General features: G+C 33.9%; 3 protein-coding genes across 6 annotated transcripts in view; 1 reads left to right on the top strand and 2 right to left on the bottom strand.

The window, feature by feature from the left end:
- Positions 1 to 24,604, top strand: part of LOC135123729 (uncharacterized) — a 251,917-nt gene that overhangs the window by 4,311 nt on the left and 223,002 nt on the right. For 2 of the 4 annotated variants that reach the window (XR_010279701.1, XM_064048594.1), the window contains exon 2: positions 4,796 to 4,838. The gene's annotated coding sequence lies outside the window, so the exon portion shown is untranslated. Of the gene's footprint in view, positions 1 to 4,342; positions 4,737 to 4,795; positions 4,839 to 24,604 lie in introns of those variants that run through there. The other 2 variants (XM_064048593.1, XR_010279700.1) reach the window with 2 other exon arrangements.
- On the bottom strand, positions 7,258 to 9,601 carry LOC135123865 (tigger transposable element-derived protein 4-like). Its single transcript, XM_064048741.1, has 3 exons — positions 8,072 to 9,601; positions 7,710 to 7,771; positions 7,258 to 7,651 (listed from the first exon to the last, which is right to left on the bottom strand). Exons 1-3 carry the CDS (start codon positions 9,599 to 9,601, stop codon positions 7,258 to 7,260), a joined length of 1,986 nt encoding a protein of 661 aa, XP_063904811.1.
- Positions 13,997 to 15,085, bottom strand: LOC135123194 (uncharacterized). The gene is made up of 2 exons (XM_064047688.1): positions 14,477 to 15,085; positions 13,997 to 14,421 (listed from the first exon to the last, which is right to left on the bottom strand). Exons 1-2 carry the CDS (start codon positions 14,862 to 14,864, stop codon positions 13,997 to 13,999), a joined length of 813 nt encoding a protein of 270 aa, XP_063903758.1. The 5' UTR covers positions 14,865 to 15,085.

Genomic DNA, 24,604 nt, shown 5'->3' with positions numbered 1-24,604 from the left:
ATTTGATTGCTATGATTGGACTAAGAACACCTACTATGAATGTAAGAAATTACTTCTTATTTGAGCAAAAATTTCCTAGATCTAACGTGATGAAAGCGTCCCCGTTTTATCAAATGCTAGAAAGCTATAAAAAATCTCAATGTAACATTGATATATTTAATTGCAAACTGAGAGAGCTAAAAACAGGAATTAAGAAATAAAAGAAATTTGCGAAATAACTGATCCGCACTAATTGTTGTATTTTGTTCTAGAATATTTTTGGTATGATTCATCTTTTTATTTAATCTCTTTTTTTAGATATATTCACCTTCAAATAATTTCAATTCTTCAATTTTTTCTTTTTTCAATTTTTTATTTTTTTTTTCTTTTTTTTTTCTCGCCTCTTCGTTATTGGGCACTCAGCCTGTTAAGAGGCGTAATCATAATAATAATAATATTAATAATAATATAATTAATACCAAGAATTATAGAAAATACATCATCAAAGATCCGAACATAAAAAACGACTGCTGTCGCCTATGCAAAGCAAAACCTGAAACGATCCAGCACATAATCTCTTCTTGCAGCATCCTAGCACAAACTGATTACAAAGCTAGACATGACAACGCAGCCAAAATCATTCACAAAGAATTAGCAACACTTATGAACTTAATCGAAGATACGACACCCTATTACACTTACATTCCGTCTCCATTCCTTGAAAATAGCAAATACAAATTATACTGGGATCGCACAATACTTACAGACTTAAACATTACAGCTAACAGACCAGACATCATACTTATCAAAAAACACACGAACGAAGCCATTCTTATTGACATTGCTATTCCTAACACAAACAACATTATTCAAACATACGACACCAAGATTTCAAAATATCTACAATTATCGATAGAAATGAAATCCATGTTGAATCTTAAAAAAATTTCAATTCTACCCCTAATTATCTCTAATGTAGGTGTAGTTCCAAATAGCTTAGTTGAGAATTTAAAGTCTTTGCATTTGAATGATTCAATAATTGTCAAAATTCAAAAAGCTGTTTTGTTAGGAACATGTCATATTGTTCGTAAGTTTCTTGAACAGTCTGATCATGTCAGTCAGATTAGATTAGCACCAGTAGGTCAGAGTAGTGTAGGTCACTTTTCATGTGATGCGCGGATAAATGGTCGGTAGTTACGCTGGACTTTTGGGGATGGGGTGAGATTAGAGAATAATAGCAGACTAATTTGTATGCTGTAATTCTAGAATCTCGAAAGTTGTTCTGTTAATCTAATCAATGCATATCATTACTTGGTCTTAGTACCCGTAATGATAGAAGTCTTGCCTGAATGCCGGTCATTTCCGGGTCAGTGGTGGGTCTTAATAGAGCATTGTATACTTATAAGAACAAGCTGTGTTTAATCTGATCGAAATTTAAAATTGTTCCACCTGAAAGAACCAGATTTTTGGTAACTGAAATATTGACAAAAAAAAAAACAACAACAAAAGGAAAGAACTTAATAAAATAATTCCCATCATATTTTTGTGTTGTTAATTTCAAGGTCACTCTTCCACCTTTGCGGTTCACCACTTGCATCCGAACGCATTCCGCCATTCAAAACACAACGTAGGGTTTCCATTTTGTTGACGATCACAGTTCATGGCCACTTTTCGAATTTTTCGCGGGTTTTCAAATTTTATGCGCATGTCTTCGATTTTGGCGGAATGTTTGGGTTATTACATTGTCAATGTAGATATTTTATTTTAATAAATAGATGAACAGAACATACAGTCTGCACGGGATACAGTGCGGGATAACTGAGGGCAACCGAAACATTCGTGTTGTGCTAGTTTCGATTGCCATGTCAACTACCGCTACCAACCGCGTTCGGCGTAAACTACTAGGTGACAGGGCTACCAACTTGACTTTTTATCGAGTGGTTCCGTAAAAATGACCGCTACTGTAGTTGATGTATTATGATAGAAATTACTGTTTAAATTGGTTTAACGAGATCCCCAACTCAGAGAGGAACGTACATTTATACATAACAAACCTCGGCAACCGCAGGTTTGTTCGATATTTCTAGCACTATTATTTCATGCAAACAATCATTAAACAAGCATGTGCGATGACCAGATAAACACAGATTCCTTCGAAAAACAAGTTGGCAATGTACTGGTTAAGAACTTTTCGGTAATTGATTACATTAGCCACCGCGATTTTGCCGAATCCGTCCCCACAAAAACCTCATACAACACCCCTGATCACGTTCCTATCTAACCTTCAAATGTTGTACAAACATTTCTCATAACATTTTAAGAGTAGGAACGCGATCAGGGTAGGGGCGTTGTATGAGGGTTCTGGAAAAACGGTTTCAGAGAAGTCGCATAGTAGCTAGTGTAAACAATGGTCAAAGACGCTTCCAAAAGATTGAACGTTTAACATAATAGTATATTATTAACTAAGGTTGTGAAGACAGACATTCTAGACCGAGCGCAAATTAGAACCTGAGACGCGCAGCGTCGAGGGCTCTAAAGCGCGAGGTCTAGAATTGGCTTCACAAACGTGGTTAATATACTATTTTTTCCACTAGTAGCCCATTTGAGGTTTGCGAATTTTCAAAATGTTTTTTCTGAAGTGCATCAATAAAAACGTGTACTCACGTCATTTTAGTAAGCTTTGGAATTTTATTATTTTTTGACAATCCAGAAATGGTCCAGAACTTTTGTTTTAATTTCCTCCATATTTCCCGTTTTTAATAAATTTTTGTGTGAAAAATGTTGTAAAGTGAACCATCATGTACCCCTCCTCATTCCGTCGTATTTACGCGACCGCGACAAATTTGGCTGAAAAAGGTATGGACCTTTTATCGTTAAAGCGACACGGGGAATGGAAATCCTCCAGCATAGCAGAAGGATACAACGACGGCTCGATCTTCAATTAAAAAAAAATCGCCGAAATCGTCCAAAGCTCATCTACGGCAAATCAAGTCAAACCAAATCGGAACCATGATTCAGTTTCAGTACCGTAAACTTCATTTTCACTCCCATCAACTTCATCAACGTTGTTTCACCAATTTATCCTCAATTTATAATCAATTCAGGGTTTGGAAATCATTCCAGGGCATAATTTAAAAGCAAATTTTCCAAAATGATCGTTTTCAGGTTATGTCTCAGTTTTTCTGAGAGTTGAGGACAGTTGTCACATTAGGTGGCCAACTTCACGTTTACATTATTGACCAAGGTTCACAAATTTTCCAAATTACAGACCTCTAGACAAGTCGACAATTAGCCATTGTAATGCTACTAGTGGAAAAAAATTATTATTAAATGCTTTGATTAAATGTCAAAGGTCAAAGTTGTCATTTATGTCGGTATAATCGTGTCCTTTTGATGTGGCAAAAATTAATGTCTCTAAATACCGTAAGAGGGACCCATTTGAAAACGCGCGTCATGGCCAACTGGTACGGAAAGAAATTATTCCACCTACCGGAACGTGAATGAATGAAAGATACTCAACCTACCTATTCTACAGCCGTGGACCAAACCAAAACAATGTTCTGCGCACTCCCACCAGCTGTACCCTTTCGTTATGAAAGCTGCTCTACTAATAATAAGATTTAGATTAATTTAACAATTTTCAAAAAAATGTGCTGAGGTTGACATTTTCGTGGAATTGCCCATTTTTTAAATCAAGAACGGCTCACTCCATTTTCCCAGAAAATTTTGGAAAAACAGTACTGTTATTTTTAGTATTACACTGGACCAATCCAAGTTGATAGACGTGTCCTTGCAAAAATGTTGATGACGTCGTCACAAAATTGTGTAAAGAAAAACTCAACTCGAAAATGCTGGATATGTTTCATTGTATTTTAGGAAATTAGGTGCTAGAGAAGTTTTGTCGAAACAACTTTCGACCAATTTTTTTAAATGTGCTATTGGCTTTATAATGTAGCAATACTCCCTTATTGCTTTTAATAAAATTATTATGATTATTATGAATTAGCTAATGTTTTAATTGTTTAATAGGTACCTACAATATGATATGTCCGTAAAAATTATTCAAAAAATCGCAATTCAATTATATTACAGAAATTAAAAGTTTAGTGAGAGTTTGGTTTTTGTTGATTTTATTGTACAAAATAAATTTCTATGAGTAAAATTCAAATTTAGGTATTCTAAAAATTTGTATTTTCACTGAACGTGATTTTGAGATGCGTGGTCCCTAATGAATACCTTTAAGATACGCCATTGAAGCGGCAGCCATATTGAAGCACCTTTTGCTTTCATGCATTTTGGCGCGGGATCACGTATTTGAACTCTCACTCCGTCGTTTATATTAATTTTTTCATGGCATTGACCAAGTAGATATGCATGTATGTACTTAATTAATGTCCATGGTTGAAAGTAAAAAAAGAAACATCCAATCGAGACACTAGACGTCATCTAGTGATATTTGAAAACTTCTGAGTTGGTGTTGGCTAAGTTGGCTTTGTTGGTGTGTGTTCTGTGGTTGGTTGCTTTAGCTCCATTTCCGTAAACACGTGTGTTTGTGTTTGACAACTGTTCGAGTTTCGAGTTTTCCGTGCTGTTCGGTTTAACGTTCATAACCTTAAAGGTTGTTGTGTTCTTTAGTTATTTTACAAATTGTTTTGCATAAATCTCAATCTGGAACCACTGTTTGAACTAAATATTTTGTTTATTAAGTGAAAGTGCACAACACGAGCACAATATTGTAGATATTTGATATTATATTCGTAAGTTGCACGACTAGGTACTGGTAGCATAGTTTTAATGTACAATGTGTTGTTTTCAGTTTCCACAACGTTGGTAGACTAGAATAAACTGGACAAGTTAAGGTAAGTAACAAATATTGATAATGGTATTTATGTTCGCTATAATGTTTATTACTTTAGCATCCATAATTTTATTTTCAATGTGCCAATGTTACCGCACGCTTCATAATAATTAATTATGAATACCCAGGGTTTGTCTCGACATGAATCTGAAATGATAAGCACTATCACAGGCTTCTTTACTCAAAGCCGGAGCATTGTATTGACTTATAATTACCACAGAAGTACGAAGTACATAACAAAAATAATAGGGTGATTTGTATTAAAACAAAATAAAATTCTATCATAGTCATAAATTAAAAATAATAAGTGGACAGAATAATCAAGTCTTTTGATAAGTAAGGACTTTTTGTTTTTGCTGCTTCTATTTATGTATGCTGCTGCAGCTGGGAACGATGAACATTTTGTTGTTTTGTGAAATTATTGTGAAAATACATGACTAGCAATAGTGTAACCAAACATAAGTGGACAAAATTCGTGATATTCCGAAAGATGTGTTGCTGTTTGAAAGAAGGAAATACGATGTTATTCTAAAGAAGAAATACTGATATGAGAAAATTAGCGTCGTATAACGAAGGTATGAAGTATCTATTGACCGTCATTGATGTGTTCTCTAAGTTCGCTTATGTGATACCGTTATATAGCAAAACTGGCTCTGATGTAGCTGCAGCTTTTGAAGAAATTTGTATCGAACAAATCCCTAGCGATATAAAAACCGATAAAGAAAAAGAATTTTTCGCTAAAAATGTTCAAAACTTGTTTAAGAAGAACGGTATCAACTTTTACGTTGCGAAAATTCCCGACGTAAAGGCAGCCATTGTTGAACGTTTTAAGAGAACATTAAAATCAAAAATGTACTTTACTAATGCAAATACTTTTAAATATGTACATAGATGTTTTACAAAATTTCGTCGTTTCTTACAATAATAGCTTTCATCAAACTATAAAAATTGCTCCTGTCGACGTAAATTCTGATAATATCTTGAAAGTTTATCACAATATTAAAAATTCGACATCGACTGTTAGCAAAAGAACTAGGGCGACGAAATACAAAATTGGTGATTACATAAGAATCAGTAAATATAAGCATGCGTTTGAGAAAGGATATGAGACAAATTGGAGTGGGGAGATTTTTAAGATTAGAGCTGTAATATATTACAGTAGAACCCCTCTATAACGAGAACTCAAGGGACCATTGGATTCATTCGCTATAAGCGATTTTTGTAATAAAAAAAAAACAGAAAAAAACATTCCAAAGCTTTAGAATATAGGGGAGGAGGGGGTAATTGTGGCCACTACGTCTAATAGTGGACGAAAGTGCTTTTTTTTTCTTTAATGAGTGAATAAAATCAAAAAACAATTTATTAAAAAAAAATAGGTTAATAGGCAGTTAGCGAAAATACCGAACGTACAACGTATCCGTACAATTTTAACGTAAATGTCTGTACACAAATTGCGAAAATACGAAACGCAGAACTTATCCGTCCAAGTTTAACGTGAACGTCTATACATCTCACGTAATTTAATTTCAAATTTTGCGAAATAACGTACCTATTTTGACAAGCATACGTGTATATGTTGGCGGTAACAATTTATTGTCATTCTGCATTTGGCCTTTGCATTTAATAACCTTGAGTGCTTTACTAAACATGGAGTATACCCTGTATACCTCAAATCAATTAAGAAGACTTTATTTAAGAGGAATTATAAGTATAGAATACTATCACACATTGCTTCAGAATCGAAAAGCATCCATTCAACGTGGTTTCCGGAAAATGAAAACTTTTAGTATCGATAGTATTAGCGATACCGAGTGTGACAAGCTTTTTCGTTTCAACAAAAATGAACTAATGCGTCTGTATAATGGGCTGGGAATTCCAAAAATTTGCACATTAAGCAATGGAATAACATTTTCTGGATTTGAAGGAATGCTCATTTTACTGAGACGGCTTTGTTATCCCAACCGTTTACTGATTTAGAAGCTATATTTTATCGTGACTCCACTGTTATATCAAGAATTGCTAACTGGATGACACATTGCATTTATAACAAGTTTAACCATTTACTTACTGGTATGTTTGGTAATAATACGCGTATTGGTTATTATTCTATATTAAGGTTGAAATGACTTGTGTTAACAGTTCGATGGTTGGAGGGCGAGAGAACGTTGAGAAGAGCCGAACATTACAATTCAAGCGTATCGCATGCGCAGTACCCTTAGTGTAATACTTGCGTACATACCATATATCTCCCCCCTAATCTTTTAACACTTACAGTACTATGAATTACATATTGCACTTAAACTACACATTTTACTTAAACTAACATAATCTCTTAAACTATCACATTTTACTCTAGCTATTTTCCCTCTCCCTCCTTTCGTTTGACATTGACTAAAAGATAAGAAGAGAAAAAAAAAAAATCATTGTCTATATCTTGGAGGTATCTTAACATCTCTTTTTGGTCGGGATAATATGGATGGTTGTTGAGTCATTTGAGGTAATAAGGTGTCGTGATCTGAAATATCGTTTGGAGGCGCAGTTGTCTCTGATGTGCCAGGTATGGGATGAATGTCTTCCGGATGAGTATCTGATCTGAAATAGGATCCCACAGGCAAACCCGTGCATCTCTGCAATGCAAATTTGTTATCGTTTTTTTCTATCTGTTCTTCGGACATTTCGGTTTCTGCAACTGCCGACCTAATTTGATTCAAGTGTCTCTTCCACAATTGTCCCGTTTGCAATCTGCATAGGTATACAACTCTACCAAGTTTTTTTGCAATCTTAGCCCTTATCCATGATTTGTGGTTGAGATTCCTATAATCACGAATAATGACGGAGTCACCTATCTCAAAATTTCTAAATGTTTTCTTACAGGAAGTCGTCTCTACTATTGCAGATCGTGTTTTTAGCAAATCTAAACGTAGTCGTAATTTTCTGCCAAACATTAATTGAGCTGGTATTTCACTTGAAGTACAGTAGCGTCCGGTTATAATGAACTCAAAAAATGTAACAAAACTAGTTCATTATATCCGAAGTTCACTATTAACGGAAAAATAAAAACTGCGTTTGTTTAAATTCAATTTACTTCAATTCTACGTTGGGAACAATTCAAAAAATATTTCTTGGTTTATAAACTAAAAATAAAAAAAAACATAGCTATTTATGTAATTACATATAACAAGACGTCACATAAACACAAGTCTACTTGACAAAATCAGTTATTTTTGTCTGTACATATCTATTAGAAAAGTGAATGTCACTAATATAGCGTTCGAGGTTGCAAAAGCTGTTCCATATAGGCTCCGGAACAGTGCGCGATTCTAAAAAGTTGCGAGTCTCTGCCATTTTTTGCGCCATTTCATTAAGAGAAGGAACATAAACATCAACATCTTCATCAGACTCATTTTCCTCACCCTCGGCCTCGTCACTTGTTGCCATGACTGATGTCACTGATTCTATAATCTGCTCGTCAGTTAGTCTTTCTGTTACCGTTATGTCGTTATCAATTTCCACATATTCTTCAAAATTAAATTCCCCGATTTTCTCTTGCACTGCAATTTCAATTGCATTATCCACATCTGTGAAAATAAGTCCAGGATCATCTTCATGTTTTTTTAACCATTCTGTTAGGGGAAGCTCATCGTCTGCATCAAATTCAGCACTTTTTTCAGAAAATCCTCCATGCTTGAAACAGTTTGCTATTGTATCTTTGCTAACCTTTTGCCAAGCCATGTGAATAAAATTTACAGCATCTAAAATGCTAACTGAAAATGTTTTTCCGTTGTCCATAGCCTCTATCATCTGCGCGAGTAAAATTTTCCTATAATGGCTCTTTAATGAATGAATTACACCTTGATCCATCGGTTGTAATTTTGAACTCGTATTCGGTGGCATAAAAACTAATTTAATTTGGTTTAGTTTAATCTCAGGGTGAGCTGTACAGTTATCAACTAAAAGTACAATTTTCCTATTTTTTTGTTTTAATTGTTCATCCCATTCAAGCAGTTCATTTGTGAAAATTTCAGAGGTCATCCACGCGTTACGGTTTGATTTGTATTTTACGGGCAATTGTTTATTTTTGAAACATCTAGGATTGGCAGATTTGCCTATAACCAACAATTTCCTTTTTTCTGTTCCAGACATATTGGCAGCTACTAAAACTGTAATCCTCAATTTAGATAACTTTCCTCCAGCACAACTTTCTCCCACAAATTTTAAAGTCTTATCAGGAGTCATTTGATAAAAGAGCCCTGTCTCATCAGCGTTAAAAATGTCTTCACTGTCATAGTTTTTCCGAATATGAGGCCAAACATTAGTTAACCAGTCATTAACAACATTCAAATCTACTGCTGCAGACTCACCCACAATTTTTCCTGTTCGGATATTATGTCTTCTTTTAAAACGTTCAATCCAACTTTTAGAACACTTGAAGTCTTTGTTTTCGATTTTACTACCCATTTCATTAGCTTTTTCTTGTAGAATAATACCACTTACAGGAACGTTTTCTTGTCTTTTTTGTGTAAACCACTTAAGAAGCCCTTGATCCATTTCATGGTGCTTTGATTTTCTCATTTTTTTACACGTAGAATTTCCCTGACCATACGCTGATAAAATGGCTTCTCTTTGCTTCCATATCATAGAAACAGTGGATTTTATCAAGTTCATTTCCTGGCTAACATCGCGTTGTTTAACACCACTTTGTATTTTTTGTATAATATCATACTTGTCCTTTAAGGTTAGAGCTTTACGTTTTTGTTTTTCCATTTCGAACAATGTTATTACACAAGTAAGTACTTATGTAGCGCTACTTCGACACAGTGACCAAGAATCGACTGGCACAGAAAGCAAGTTGGTGGGGAAATGCGTAGCGCGTAAATCAGGGAATCCCCGAAAAGTTCATTATAAACGGAAAACTGCACTTTATTTTGAATAATATTTAGTTCATTTTATCCGAAAGTTCATTACAAGCGGATTCAGTGGTTCATTATAACCGAAAAAAAATACATTAGATATATGGAAAAAATTTCGTTACTTGAAATACAGTACACTATAGCCGGAAGTTCATTACAAGCGGGTTCATTATAACCGGACAATACTGTACTATTAGGGATATTGTTATGAATTAACAAAAATCTACATAATAACGTTTGAATATTAACATTACGATTATTAGGATCACTCTATCGTTGTCTCCGATGACAAATTTTTAACTAAATACGCGTCGATCCATTTAGAGTAATAGTCGATTATTACCAAGAAATTGTGATCCCGTAGGTTAAAGTGATCGATATGAATAGTGGTAAAAGGTTCCGAACATTTCGGCCATGGTGCCACTGATTTTGGCGGACTTGATCTAGTTATTAAACAGTGATTGCAAGATTTACACATGTTTTCTATTTCTTTATCGATTTTAGGAAACCAGAGATAAGAACGAGCTAACGCTTTTGTTCGTACTATGCCTTCATGTGAACTGTGTAATTCTTTTAAGACTGTTTGTTCTAATAACGTAGGTATTACTACTCGATGACCATAATATACGCACTCATTATGTCTAATTCCAATTTTCTACAGAAGTACGGTCTTAACTCCCCCTCTACTTTCTTTGGCCAATCGTTCAAAATAAAATACAAGGTGACTGCGAAATACATGCAAAAAAAAAAATGGGGAATAGCTCACAATATGATTATGTCACTGGGTAAAATTCACGGTCCTAAGTAGTAGCAGTGTCTAGAAAAAATTATTTGAAATTCAATGTAAATTGTTGTACGCGCCGCTGGACTGTTTTGTGACCTACATAATTACTACAATGAATGGAACAGAGCGAGTCGGTTAAAGAACCAAAAAAGTTACTTTATCAGGCACTTTTTTAATCGCAACGTGAAAAACACGAAAAGGGCCAGTTAGCATCGAGCGGTCGGTGAAATCGGTTTATGGTGCAGTTTTCCCATGCAGATTGTGTCGATATGGTAATGGGTGCATCAGTGGTACAGCATCTCCGAGATCATGGTACCTTCAACCTCAAACTCACGATCGTGGCCGTGATAGGACAGAAAGAAGAAGTTGGATTTTCACAGCTTGTAGTGCATCCTACATTAAAAGAATACGGCCACATCCATACCATGTTGACAAAGTACAGGGTTTGGAGCCCGCTGATTGTCCACCTTGTGTAACTCACTTTTTGTCCGATGGAACTCCACGTAGTCGTCAACAAGTACGATTTCAAGAGACGGTTTTCGATAAATGTGTATCAGTTGGATGAAACAGTTCGTTTGTGGAAATCAACAGTGTCCAGAAATTATCGAAGAGCTTCAACAAGTGAAAGTGACACCCGCTACTCCGGTGTTTTTTTACCTATCAACAAACCTCTTGCGACGCTCTGACGCCTGTATTGCTAGTCAAGGACAACATTTTCAACATTTCTTGTAAAAAGGTAGTAGCATTCTAAGTTGCTCTTATTTCTGTTCCAATAAACAACGTAAAATCGTTGTGACAAGGACCAAACATCCGTCAGAATCAAAATTACCAAAAAACTTTCACACTGACCTTTAACGATGAATGAGTAAATGAATGAACGAATGATAAGCAGCAAAAAGTCGGTTTTACTTTTAATTGAAACTGAAAGTGTTTAGGTCGTTTTTATTCAAACGTTTTTCCAACTCTGTTTACAAGGTGGCTCAGTGCCTTCGTATTGAGGGTGGTTCATGGGGGTTTTGCCCCATTCGATTTTTAATTTCTTTTTTCTATATTTCGGCTCTACTAGGGTGGGGGATGCCGTGGTTAAAATATTTGCACTTATTTCGCAGTCACCCTGTATTTTACTTGAGATAAAAGTCTATCATTATTTGTTGCCTCCACTATCGTTTTATTATCCACTGGTGAGTCTAAACTAGCAAATAAAATATTCTCCATATCATTGTCCTCACTGGAATCTACTTTTAAATTTAAAGGCAATCTTGAGAGACAATCAGCTACTGAATTAGATTTTCCGCTGATGTGTACAATATCAAAGTTAAAATTTGAAAAATAGAGCGCATATCTTTTAATTCTGTTCGCGTGCATAGGATTAATGTCTGATTTCTTCCCAAATATGCTAATTAACGATTTCTGATCCGTTTTTAGAGTGAATTTCTTACCGTACAGATATTCCTCAAATTTATTAATACCAAAATAGCAAGCTAGCGCTTCTTTGTGTACCGTCGAATAATTTCGTTCCGCGTTACTATACGCACGCGACTGTACGTTCAACACCGTTAACATTGTGAGATAATATAGCTGCTATACCTGTTTCAGAAGCATCACAGGTTACTATTATTGGTAATTCGGGGTTGAAGTACATTAACACATCGTCTGACAAAATAACTTCTTTAATTTTTGAGAATGCACTCTCGCAAGCTTCTGACCATTGAAATCTGACGTTACTTTGAAGTAACTTGTACATTGGTGACAATATATCTGTGATATTAGGTACAAACTTAGAATAATATCCTACCATGCCTATGAATGATCTAAGTTGTGTGATATTTTTAGGTTGTGGTGCATTTGAAATAGCTTTAACTTTGTCTTTATTTTTAGTTAATCCTGCAGCTGTTAGATCAAAACCTAAATAAGAAATTCTATCTTGACTAAATTTACACTTATCAAGATTTACCGTTAAACCTGCATCAGATAGTATTTGAAAAACTTTCCGTAATATTAGCATGTGATTTTCATTTGCTCTATGACGTACTAATATATCATCTTGAAATACAAAAACATTATCTACACCTTGAAAAATTTGTTCTATATGTTTTTAACAATAAAAACTAGCACATTTAATTCCAAATGGCATACGATTCATTTTGTATAATCCCTTATGTGTGGATATTGTGACTAAATGCTTTGACTTCTCATCTAATTCAAATTGCCGATAAGCGTCCTTTAAATCGATTTTAGAAAATTTTACGTTATCGTGCAATGATGCAAAAATCTGTTCAATCTTTGGTAAAGGGTAATACCACTGCCTCCTTTACTAACAAGCCGTGCTGTACGAACTGGCAACAGCGCCTAGGAACCGATACGGAGGCCGGCCGCATACGTCGATGCCGAGCCGAGCTAAAGCCGCACAGGAAAAGTAATATATATTAATTATATTATATATACATATGGATGTCTTTAGCTATGGCTCCTTGTCAAGCCAACACACCATTTATTCTTACTCTACCAAAAATATACTATTTCTTTTGCAAAAAAAAACACAGAAAAGTCAATGAAATTTAATAATTTATTAGGTACTACAATTCATACATAGACAAGCAGATAACATCATATAACATTAAAAATCAAAGGCACTGAAATGACTAAATTAAGTTGAATTAGGAAACACTGTTGCATAATAAAAAAATTAATTTAAGAAAGAGTTTTTAGTTTTCTTTTTTTTTGTCCCGAATGCAGCACACATTTGTGTCTTTGTATAGTTATTTAAAAGTATATTTGCAAATGTTGAGGATATCTGTTTAAAAACTTCTTTTATATTTTCACCACACAAGCAATGAGAATCAAAATCTGCGAAAAAATGGCACGATTCTAAACTCAACATTGTCAACTTTATAAGAACAAATTTTGAATTTGTTAATAACAAGAACTTCTCCTCAAATTGTCGGTCATCAACGATATATTCCAATAATGCATATATCGAGCGAGCAATATAATTTGTAATCGAGTCATTTCTTGATTTTCATTTGTTTCGGAAAGGTCACGTCGATGATTGATCCACATAGTTCATAACTTCATAATTAAATTGACAGATCGAAAGAAAAAAATGGCGTGAACTCAAAACGGAATTTAAATAATGAATTAATGAATGATTAACCATTTAAATCTTCAGATTTTTTATTTAGTAAGACTCATCTTCTTTGTTTTGAACGTATCCTGAAATGTGGGGGCGAATTCAGTGAATATAATTCCATAAAGTCTGACCACAGTAAAGGAATCGACTTTTAAATCGATGATGGTTTGTTTTCACCTTAATGAGGTAAATCGACTTGTGCAAACACATTTTTCAGCCAAAAACAAACCAAAATTTTGAATTTTCATCATTTACTTTTTAATAAAAAAAAAATAACACTTAAATTCACAATTAATTTCCATTAGAGCATTAAACACTTTATTTAAAGTCCCCATTCACAATAAATGCTGAAAATGTTTCCCATTTTCTTGTAAACACAGCAAAGCTCTTCTTCGAACTGCATCAATGACATTGTTCAACATAACCTCATTGTTGTTTATTTCGTTGATTTTTTGGGTTATTCTGTTCCTTAAATCTTCCAAATCATTAACAGAAGTACAATAAATTGTGTTCTTTAAATGCGGCCAGAGAAAAAAATCAGCAGGTGTAAGATCACATGATCTTGGAGGCCAGATGTGTTCAGTATTTCGACTTATGACTCTTTGGTCAAAAAACTCTCGTAATGTCGCTATTGTTATTTGAGCAGTATGTGCTGTGGCACCGTCTTGTTGGAAAAAACCAAAAGCTAATTCATCATCATGGAGTTCTCTTATGAATGGCCCCAAAATTTCTTCCAGATATCGAATGGCTGTTAAATTGCCTAAAAAATGATAAGTTGAGGAAGAAAGTTAAAACTTTAGTTTTCATTTTCTTACCATTAAAAAAGAATGGGCCTATGATGCGTCTTCGGCTAATTGCAGCCCAAACACCAATTTTTTGTGCATGAAGTGGGGCCTCAACATAAAAAGGTGGTTTCTCTTGGCTCCACATTCGCATATTTTGGGAATTAACATAACCACTCAAGAGGAACCAAGCTTCATCCGTAAAAAATGTCTTCTCTAGCAGTTCATCATCAAATGTGTTCAAAAACCACTCACAGTATTCACGTCTGATTGGAAAATCCCCGTGATGTAATTCTTGCACACATTGTAATCGATAAGCAAATAATCCCAAGTCTTTTTTCAATATTGTTCGGCAAGTGCCATATGACAAGTCCACTTGTTGTTGCAAATGACGAACAGACGTTGTTGGGACTTCGTCCATGATTTCTCGAACATTTTCAATATTTTCAGGAGTTCTCTTGTTTTTTGTTTTGCCAGTTCCTGGTTTTCTTTGCAAAGACCCAGTTTCTCTGAACTGTCCCACACTACGCTTTAAAGCATTGCAAAAATTAGCATAATCCACAATATTGTTTGGAAATTGCTCTCTAAATTCGGTCCACGTGTCAGGAATTGAATATTGCCATTGTCCGTCGATTTTTTGACCATTTCGAAAATAAGACTCAATCATAAAAGTCTTATGTTCCAAAGTGAAAACAAGTTAGTTCTGAAAAGAACTGTTTTTTTAAGAGGATTTTCACTACGAAACACAACAAAAGAAAAAAATCGTTCGTTACGGCCCTTCAGTTACTTAAAGAATTCAGAAAAAGACACAATTCAGTTCGAAAACACTTGGAAAACACAATCAACTTAACCTCAAACGTAACGAACAGTTGAACAGTGGTTCAAGTTACATCCAGTGTTGCCAACCCAAGATTACGAAATATCCCACACCAAATTGTTAAATTTACATTATTCCCGCGTTGCTTCTCTAGTAGGTATGTATATGTTACAGCTAATATCCGAAATACGTTATTATGCATAACAACTAGACATTTTAGGAATTATGCGTAATAACTAAACTTGTCAGTTATTATGCATAATAACCGGAAAGATTAGGAATTATGCGTAATAACTGAAACTTTCAGTTACTATGCATAATAACGGAAACGTTTAGGTAATATTGATAATAACTAACAGAGGAACAGGAATTATGCATAATACCTGAAACATTAGTCATTAAGCACATTGCCTAACATGTCCAGGTGATTTCACAAAAAACGGGACAAAATAAGCAAATCAGGTTCTCATAGATCAATGAAAAGCAATGGGAATATGACGTTTATGTTACTGTAATTTGTCCCGTTTTTACTTCCCGAGCGTAAGCAAAGGAAGTATTGTAATCGAGTCCGTCGGCCGACTCTCTACTTTTACGTTTTCTCGATCTTTCATGACCCCTAGAGGACGAAGAAATAGGTCTCCCGTTTCCGTCTGTCTGTCCATCTGTCCGTCTGTTGGTCTGTCCGTCTATCTGTCTGTCTGCCGTCCCGGATTTTTATTAGACAGATAATCTCCGAAAGTACCGGACTGATTGTTGTGAAATTTTGTACTTACATTAGGAATATCATGTAGATGCTAACCAAAATTTGTCTAATCAGCAGCCCCACCACTAATGCGATGACGTCAAAATTGTACATAGTAAATGGGTTTTAAATTGTATAAAATAACATAGTCCTACACATGTAGTTTACGACTCCGAATTGAGTTTTTACCCGAAACGTCCAGATTTTTGGAAAAAAAGTCAAAATTATAAAGCAACATTTTGCAATTAAATTTTGAATCTGCAAAACTGAATGCTTTGAAATCTTGCAGATGGTTTACAGTTATGATAAGCATGGTAAATTTTTAGTCAAAATATATTTGCTTGTCCCCTCCAAAAAATTGATGACGTCAGCTCAAAAGTTTGCCAAATAAATCCTATCTAAAATGTACAAACTATGAAGAGTCTATACTTGGGATTTATCATTCCATTCATATTTTTTTGATTTGCATATACAGGGTGACTCAAAAAATTAATGAATGTGTGAATTTATTTTATTGATTTAATTAGGAACTACAAAACCGAATGCTTTGAAATCTTGAATATGTTTTACAGTTACCATAGGCATGGTAAATTTTTAGTCAAAATGTCTTTGCTTCTCCCCCCTAAAAAATTTATGACGTCACCTGAAAATTTTGCTGAATAAATCCTATTTCAAATGTGCAAAATATGTTGAGTCTGTATTTGTGATTTATCATTCCATTCATATTTTTTGAATTTGCATGTACAGGGTGACTCAAAAAAATTAATGAATGCGTGAATTTATTTTATTAATTAAACCGATTATTTTGAAATCTTGGAGATGTTTTAAATTTATCATAAGTATGGTAAGATTTTTAATCAAAATATATTTGCTTTCTAAAATTGATGACGTCACCTTAAAATTTTACTGAACAAATCCTATCCTAAATGTGTAAAGAATGATGACTCTATACTTGTGATTTATCACTGCATTAATATTTTGTAGATTTGCTTATACGGGATGTCTGAAAAAAATTAATGACTGACTCAATTAAGTGGATTAAATCAAGAATTACAAAACTAAATACTTTGAAGTACTATATACTTGGCAAATTATTAATCAAAATAAATCTGTTTATTTTCCTCACAAAACGTTATCTCAAAATTTTGCCCAATAAATTCTACCCAAAATTATGTCGATTGTAACTTACTAGTTAATTGTTTTGATCCTCTGTTTTGAGGGGACGAACTCATTCAAATCAAACTAATTTCTACGTGACATTTTTTCGATGCATATACATAAACACAAGTTGTTTTTCTTATCGAGGGTAAGCTAAGGACGTTCAGTAATGGAGTCCATTGGGCAATTTGTTACTTTCAAATTTTCTCGACATTTCATAACCCCTAGACAAGGCCGTATCTAGGGGCAGGTTAGGGGATGCTCCCCTAGATCTAGACGAGTTATAATTAACCAAATATGAATTACAGCATCCAAAAACCGAATAAAATGTAGTGTTTTATTCAATAAACGTAAATCAGAGCAATAAAAAAAGTCTGGTCCGTCGGCATTGTCATCCGGTTATTCCAATTTGTGGAAAACATGTTTTAGTTTAGTTTATGTTTCACCGTCACGTCTACAAGTTGATAAGTGTTATGGCTATTTGTCTTAAATTACAAGTACTATACAGGATGTTCCTTTTATCTGTTCACGCCTGACAATTTTTGCATAGGCGACATATTATACACCCCAGAGACGACTTCGTTTTTAATAAGCAATCATAGGAATCACAAAAAAAAGACAAAGATGTCAATGCCAAATAATGATAAAATTGAAAAAATTAATACTTACTCAATTTTTATTTTAAAATGTCCCGCTACCAAAATGTAATACGAAAAAAACACAATAGGCATGCAGTCGTCACGTTTCCGACAGCGAGGGAAGTACTGTCTAAACTCGTTAGACCAATGTTTTTTTTTTAAATCAAGTGTACATGTGATATGTAGGGTAAAGCGAGGCAGGGTGGGTAGCTTTTTTGAAAATATTATGCATAATTCCTGTTCCTCTGTTAGTTATTATCAGTATTACCTAAACGTTTCCGTTATTATGCATAATAACTGAAAGTTTCAGTTATTACGCATAATCCCTAATCTTTTCGGTTATTATGCATAATAACTGACAAGTTTAGTTATTACGCATAATTCCTAAAATGTCTAGTTATTATGCATAATAACGGATTTCGGATATTCGCTGTAACATATATACTGGGAGAGCAAGAAAAAACGTGATCAAAGGCGCCATGAAACGAACAAAATTAATTGATGCAACAATTAATTGTTCGTTTCATTGCTCTTTGAAATTTTCGCGAATAAAAAAAAATCCCATAATTATTTATTATACCGGGTGTTTCAAAATGATTTTCATCTAGTCGCTTATGGATTTTCCATGCAAATTAAAAAATGCCGCTTCTCGAAATAATGGATAGAAGGTAATTGACAATTGTTGGTTGCATAACTACAAAATACTCTTGAAAAATTATTAAATAATTATGAAGAAAACTCGATCGCTTGAGGGATAAAGTTGACTCAATCCCTGCTTAATTTTTCTGTTTGTTGTTTACATTTCTTGGTTGCAGTTGGCGATTTTGCGCTATATTGCGCATGTCACAAGTAGACACATTGAATAGGCCAATCTTCATTTATTAAACGTACGCTTCGAAAATAAGCTTTAATAATTAAAATGTTTTCTTGTATGGTATACATTTTATTATCAAAACAAAATCATAAACTCTTATCATGTAAAAAATAGAACAAAGAAACCGATTTACACGGAAAATTAATTTAAATTCTTAAAATTTAACAAACAAACTAACAACATAAAAATTAATTTATTCACTCTTTAAATGAGTAAAAATTGCTATACAGTTTCAACATATCATTGACTATTGCATAATTAACACAAGTTTTATTGCTCTGATGCAGTGCACTACGTATGACACACATTGCATTTAAAGTAATTTCACCCATTCTATTTCTTTTCTTGCTCTTAATGTCTGTCACTAGAGAGAATATCCTCTCAGCTTCTGCATTCGAATGGGGTAATGTGAGAATTACTTTAGCTAATTTGCCTATATTTGGAAACATCAAGATATTGTCAAAGTTCTTAGCATTTGCTATTTCCAGCCACATTTTGTCAAGTGGCATAACTTTCAAGTCTTTTCTTTCCTGTTCATTAAAAGATGATGGTAGATTTTGCCATTCGACAGACAATTGTGTTTCATCAATTAGACTTTTAAACTGATTTACTAAGGGAGTGAGCTGTATTTCTGAATGCCTTGTTGGGGAAAAAATTATTTCAGGGTCCATAAACTTCATGGATTTAAATATAGAGTTGGATATAGGTAATCTCTGTTGAATTTCTGATCCAGCAGTAACATAAAATGATAAACAATATTTCCTCACTGTTTCTTGGACTGCCAGTGGTGCTGATTGCAAATAGCTCTCACATGCAGCACCTAATTTTATATTTTTCAATTCTACAAAATACTCTGGATGCGCTAAATTAATGGCGCTCAAATCTTTGCAATAACACACTTCTGTTTTTAGGTAGTTACTACACAATTGCAAGAGCAACCTATTGCAATTGTCCTGGAGTTGATGTATAATTATAGCGTTAGATTGAAAAAGGGCATTGAATGCATTTAAAAAATTTAAAGCATATTTTAAAAAATAAAGATATGCTTTGGTGTACACATCTCTCATATCTTTGAGAATAGTTTCCGCACATCTTAATTTATCTTCAGCAGCTGCTGTAACAAAAAAATGTTCTAAAGATGTCCAATTGTCTAAGATTCTCACCACACATTGGTGTCTACTCAACCACCTAGTGGTTGCAAGCTTCAAGATTTTTTTTTGTTCTTGGTGAAAATATGTCTGGAACTCTACTAATATTGCACAACGCTTGGCACTTCCAGTAATATAAGACCCTATATTCCTAATTAGATCTTCTGGTCCTCGTGGTAACTTTTCGCAAGCTTTACTAGCCACCAAGGCGGCAGAATGACATACACATTTCATTAATACTACATGTGGAATGTCATCTTGAAGACGACTGAAAAACGAATTAGTGTGACCAGTCATCACATTTGCTCCATCACAAGCTATACCTATGATATTTGTTAATGGAATATTGTGCTTATATAAACAGTCTTTAAAAGCATTGTACAGATTCTCTGCACTGCAGTCTTTAGCATCTAAAGGTACTAACTCTAATAAATTAGTTTTAGTCTTATTGTCATCGTTATCACAATATTTCACTAAAACACAAAGGTTTTTGTGATTTGATATATCAGTGCTCTCATCAACTAATACTGAAAAATTGTTATTTTTCAAATTTTTAACTAAAACATTGGTTTCATGCTTGCTAACAACGTTGTTTACAACCTCGCTACATTTTGTTCTTGCTAATCTCACATCTTGTAATATTTTCGAATCACCGAAGATATCTTTCAATAAGGGGACTAAATGATCCACAACCATTGTAGCTACATTGTGTTCAGCAAAAAATAATGCTAATTTAAGTTCAGCTCTCTTTACTTTTTCTTCATGACCATCATTATTTTTAAAGTAATTGGTAACACTTCTATTTAAATTCACAGTTCTCATTTTTTCAATATGTTTTTTTCTTTCAGAATGCCTTGTTAGCTCTGTGAGACCACAGACCAACTCAATATTGCAAACCTTGCACCTGTAATTAATAATAATTATCATCAACCAAGTACTTCTATGATTTTCATACTACATACCGACATTTTTCTTTGTTATTAGCTAATGGTTGCAGCCAGTTTTTAAACTTGTCTTTTTCCAGCCAAGCGAGCTGAAAACGTTTATGCTCAGCATGCCTGTATTTTTTTCTTTTATGTGAATGTTCTGCATTACCATTTGATGTGTCTGTATCAGACATTTTTCTTATCTTTCTTACAAAATTATTTTTCGATACACACACTAAATACTTTTAAAAATTGTTACAACAGGAATAAAAAATAAACTTAACCATAAATATTTCGTGATGGCGACAGTTGACAACAGCTGAGGAACTGATAGACTGATACCTAACCTAAAACACGACTAAAGGAGTAACAAAATCAGTTCAGTTAACTGCATTACCGACCACACCGAGAAGATTTTTGATCACAGTTTTTGATTTACCATTTAGGACAATTTAGTACTACCATGGTAGCGGTAGCGCTGTTTCGATATGTCATGTGAATGTAAACAAGGAACAAGAATCTTCGGATAACTGAATATTACCACTATTAAAAATCCCACGAAAAGAGGCTTAAATCCCTTTATCCCTTAAACAAGCTTAAAATCCCGTGAAAAGGGATAAATCCCACGAATTGGCAACACTGGTTACATCCAATATCGGTCAAGGTCTTACTGCAAATACCACAGCCGAATACATATTCAAATCATGTAAAAAATAGGGATGAATTTTAAAAACTGCAGAATTGCAAAACTGAACGACTCAGTACAATTTAAAATTTTTGGCATTAATTTTAATAAAATTTCCAAAACCCATCAAACGGCGGAACTGTAGACATCATTAATCGTCAGAATTTGGTAAGACACACGTACCTTGTTCAAATGTTATTTCAAATGTAACTCGATTACAAATTATATTGCTCGCTCGATATATGCAAAAATATTGTTTTTACTGCAACACTGGGAATAGACAAGCCACCTCGTTGCAAACAATCAAAATATTCATCACCAGTGTTTCGCCTTTAGCTTCTTGCAAGAGCAGAGTGCACAAATTGCAGTTTAATTTTTTACCTATGGAATGTGACACATATCCACAGACATAAATATACGAGGATGGATCAATTTCACACACATCTAAATAGTCGGTGCTTAAAATGGAAAGAAATTCGGTAATGACGGTTTCAGCATTTGCATCAGTATCTGCATCACAATTACTAACGACTATGTCTTTAAGGGACAAATGCTTTTTATTAATTAATTTCAGAATGTTTCGGACCCTTAATTTTTTTTCAGATTCGACTACTTGCCTCACTGAAACATTGTAAGTGCAACCGGATAATCGACGATACAAACCGAACCTCTTCTCCAAATTATCCGTTTGGAATTTTCCAAGTAAAATATATGGTACTTGAAATCTCGTCAAAGCAATATCAGTTACTTCAATTAATACAATAGTACTTCTTTTTAAAGCCTGAAAAGTATCTATCGATAACCCCGATTGTTTCCCTAAGCGCTCCCAAGATGTAATCCAAACCACAAATTTACGTAAAAATTCCAGTTTTATGTCATTTAAATCTGAAATAGGGCCTGCCCAGATATTGTGCTTTATTATACCCTTTAAAATATTTTTGGTATTGACAATTTCCCACCATGTTCTTATAATATTTAAAAACATTCCCGTTTCTTTAAAATTTTCAACTGTATTCAGAGCTGCAATAGTGGTATGATGGAAAATATTGTCTACAAGACTTACATTCTGTCTATCTAAATTGGAAGGGTATAATGGTTTAAAATTTAATTTGTAGCCCTTTTTTATTAAAGCGTTTTTTTTTTTAGCATTGTAAAGCTGTCTTAAATGCTGAAAACACGCATTTCTTAATATATTGTGATCTTCAAAATCTGGGTAACGAAATGTGCAACTTGCATCTTTTTTATTAATCCAGTTGTTTCTTATGTTTTTAAAAATATGAACATTATCATATGTTAAAAATGTTTTTAAATTCTCAAATGATGGATTGTGAAAATATTCTTTATCTGCAAAAATTTTGTACATATTTTGATTAATTCGGTTATTATCAGTAACCACTGACACTACTTTTAAATCAAAGCTTTGTATGAATTTAATGCTCTTTAGGGTCAAAGCATGGAGTTGGTCTCCAGTCATAGAACTGACTGGCACTAAATGTACAACTTCTTTAAAGTGCCCAAAAGTTGAGGAAATCATAAAAGTTTGAATGGTTTTTGCTAACTGACTAGGATTATTGTTAGCATTACCAATGATGTTCCCACCTTTAAAATCTAATTTACTGTTAACGTAAATTTCATCAACTAATAAATTAACATATCGCTCTCTTTCAGATAGGTCTTTGGTAACATGCGTTAAATAATATTTTGTTTTATTGCTTTCGTTATCAGGACTAATGTTAAATGATGACGATAACATTTGCAAATAGCGTTTGTGGGGTAGCAGCAAATAATTTCGCAAAAACTTATAGGCCGAAGGAGAATATGAAAACATAATAAACGAAAACAAGATTGTGGCTGGTGAATATCTACGCTTTTTTAATGTTAATTGTGACACTTGATCAAAAACAATCTCTAGTTGTCTTTTGTGTTCATAATCATGAATTTCTGCCATTTCGCAACATTTCTCTAGATAGTTCCTACATTTCTGTAAGTATAATTCAAACTGAGACTGATCAGATTTACAATTAATTTCTTCAAACTTATGGTACCTGCTTAATATATTTTTCAATTGGGACCATCGACTTAGTTTTAAATCATGGAAGAATCCACTTTAATTCATGAGATGACAGTTCGTTACCTTTTATCACCACTTTCAATCTCATATTCTGGTCCAATTTAACGCTATTAACTATATAAAGATGTTCACCTTCATCACTTCCATTGTCATAATCAACACTTAAAGTATAAAAAAATAATTCACTGTTCTTCATTATCACATGCCACTTAGAAACACTTTCAACTTTTGAAGCAAAGTCATTTTTTACATTTTCAAAACTTTGAATAATGTCTGCTTTTAAAAAGTTGTCAATTGCTGCGGCGGTTCTGTTGAAAACTTTTTTTTTTCTTTCTTGAGGGTCGTTCCTGACAACACTCTTTTCTTTAGTCAGATACTTCGGCAGATTTGGAAAAATTCTTGGGAGTGCATCTTCTTTTAACTTGGGACACCTTAATAGCAATTGTTGTGTAGTTCCGTCCTTTGTTTTGTACAGGTCATAGCGAATTATATCGTCTTCAGAAAAGTGTTTCATGCAGACAACACTATTTGCAGTGGGTGAAAAATCTTTGCGGGGAATAGCTAAAAGCCACAACTTTTTTCTCTCTTCAGCTTTTGGAAATCTAAAGGCTGATACAACTGGACCTCCCTTTTTTATTTCACTGTCGTAATTGGAATTACAACCAGGAACACAACATTTACGCGGCATCTAAAATTGAGGTTATTTTGAACAATTAGCAAATTACTTTACGCTACACTTTACCGTTTGAAATTTCCGTTATTCCTAAAAATTAATATTTTCACAAGTTAATTCCAAAAGTTCACTACTAGTTAAAATTTGATAATAAATAAAACCAGATAAACACTTTTGCACTGCTACACACCGGCACAGATGTAACAGGTTGAACAGGTTGACCAGCCGCCGCACAGTGTTGCCGTATTTCGCACAACACGGCTTGTTAAGTAGAGGAGGCAGTGGTAGTACACATCCTCTAAACATTTATTTAGCCCAATATAACTACCGCAAATTCTGACATTACCATTTTGCTTTACAACGGGTACAATATAGGAAGACCACTCACTCGTAACAATAGGTGAGATGATATCCTTTTGTTCCAATCTC

Source organism: Zophobas morio, unplaced genomic scaffold, assembly GCF_036711695.1.
Source record: "Zophobas morio isolate AGI-343-1 ecotype UQ-CSIRO unplaced genomic scaffold, CSIRO_AGI_Zmor_V1 ptg000006l, whole genome shotgun sequence".
In the NCBI taxonomy this organism is placed as follows: Eukaryota; Metazoa; Arthropoda; class Insecta; order Coleoptera; family Tenebrionidae; genus Zophobas; species Zophobas morio.
This window is presented reverse-complemented; position numbering and strand designations above follow the sequence as displayed.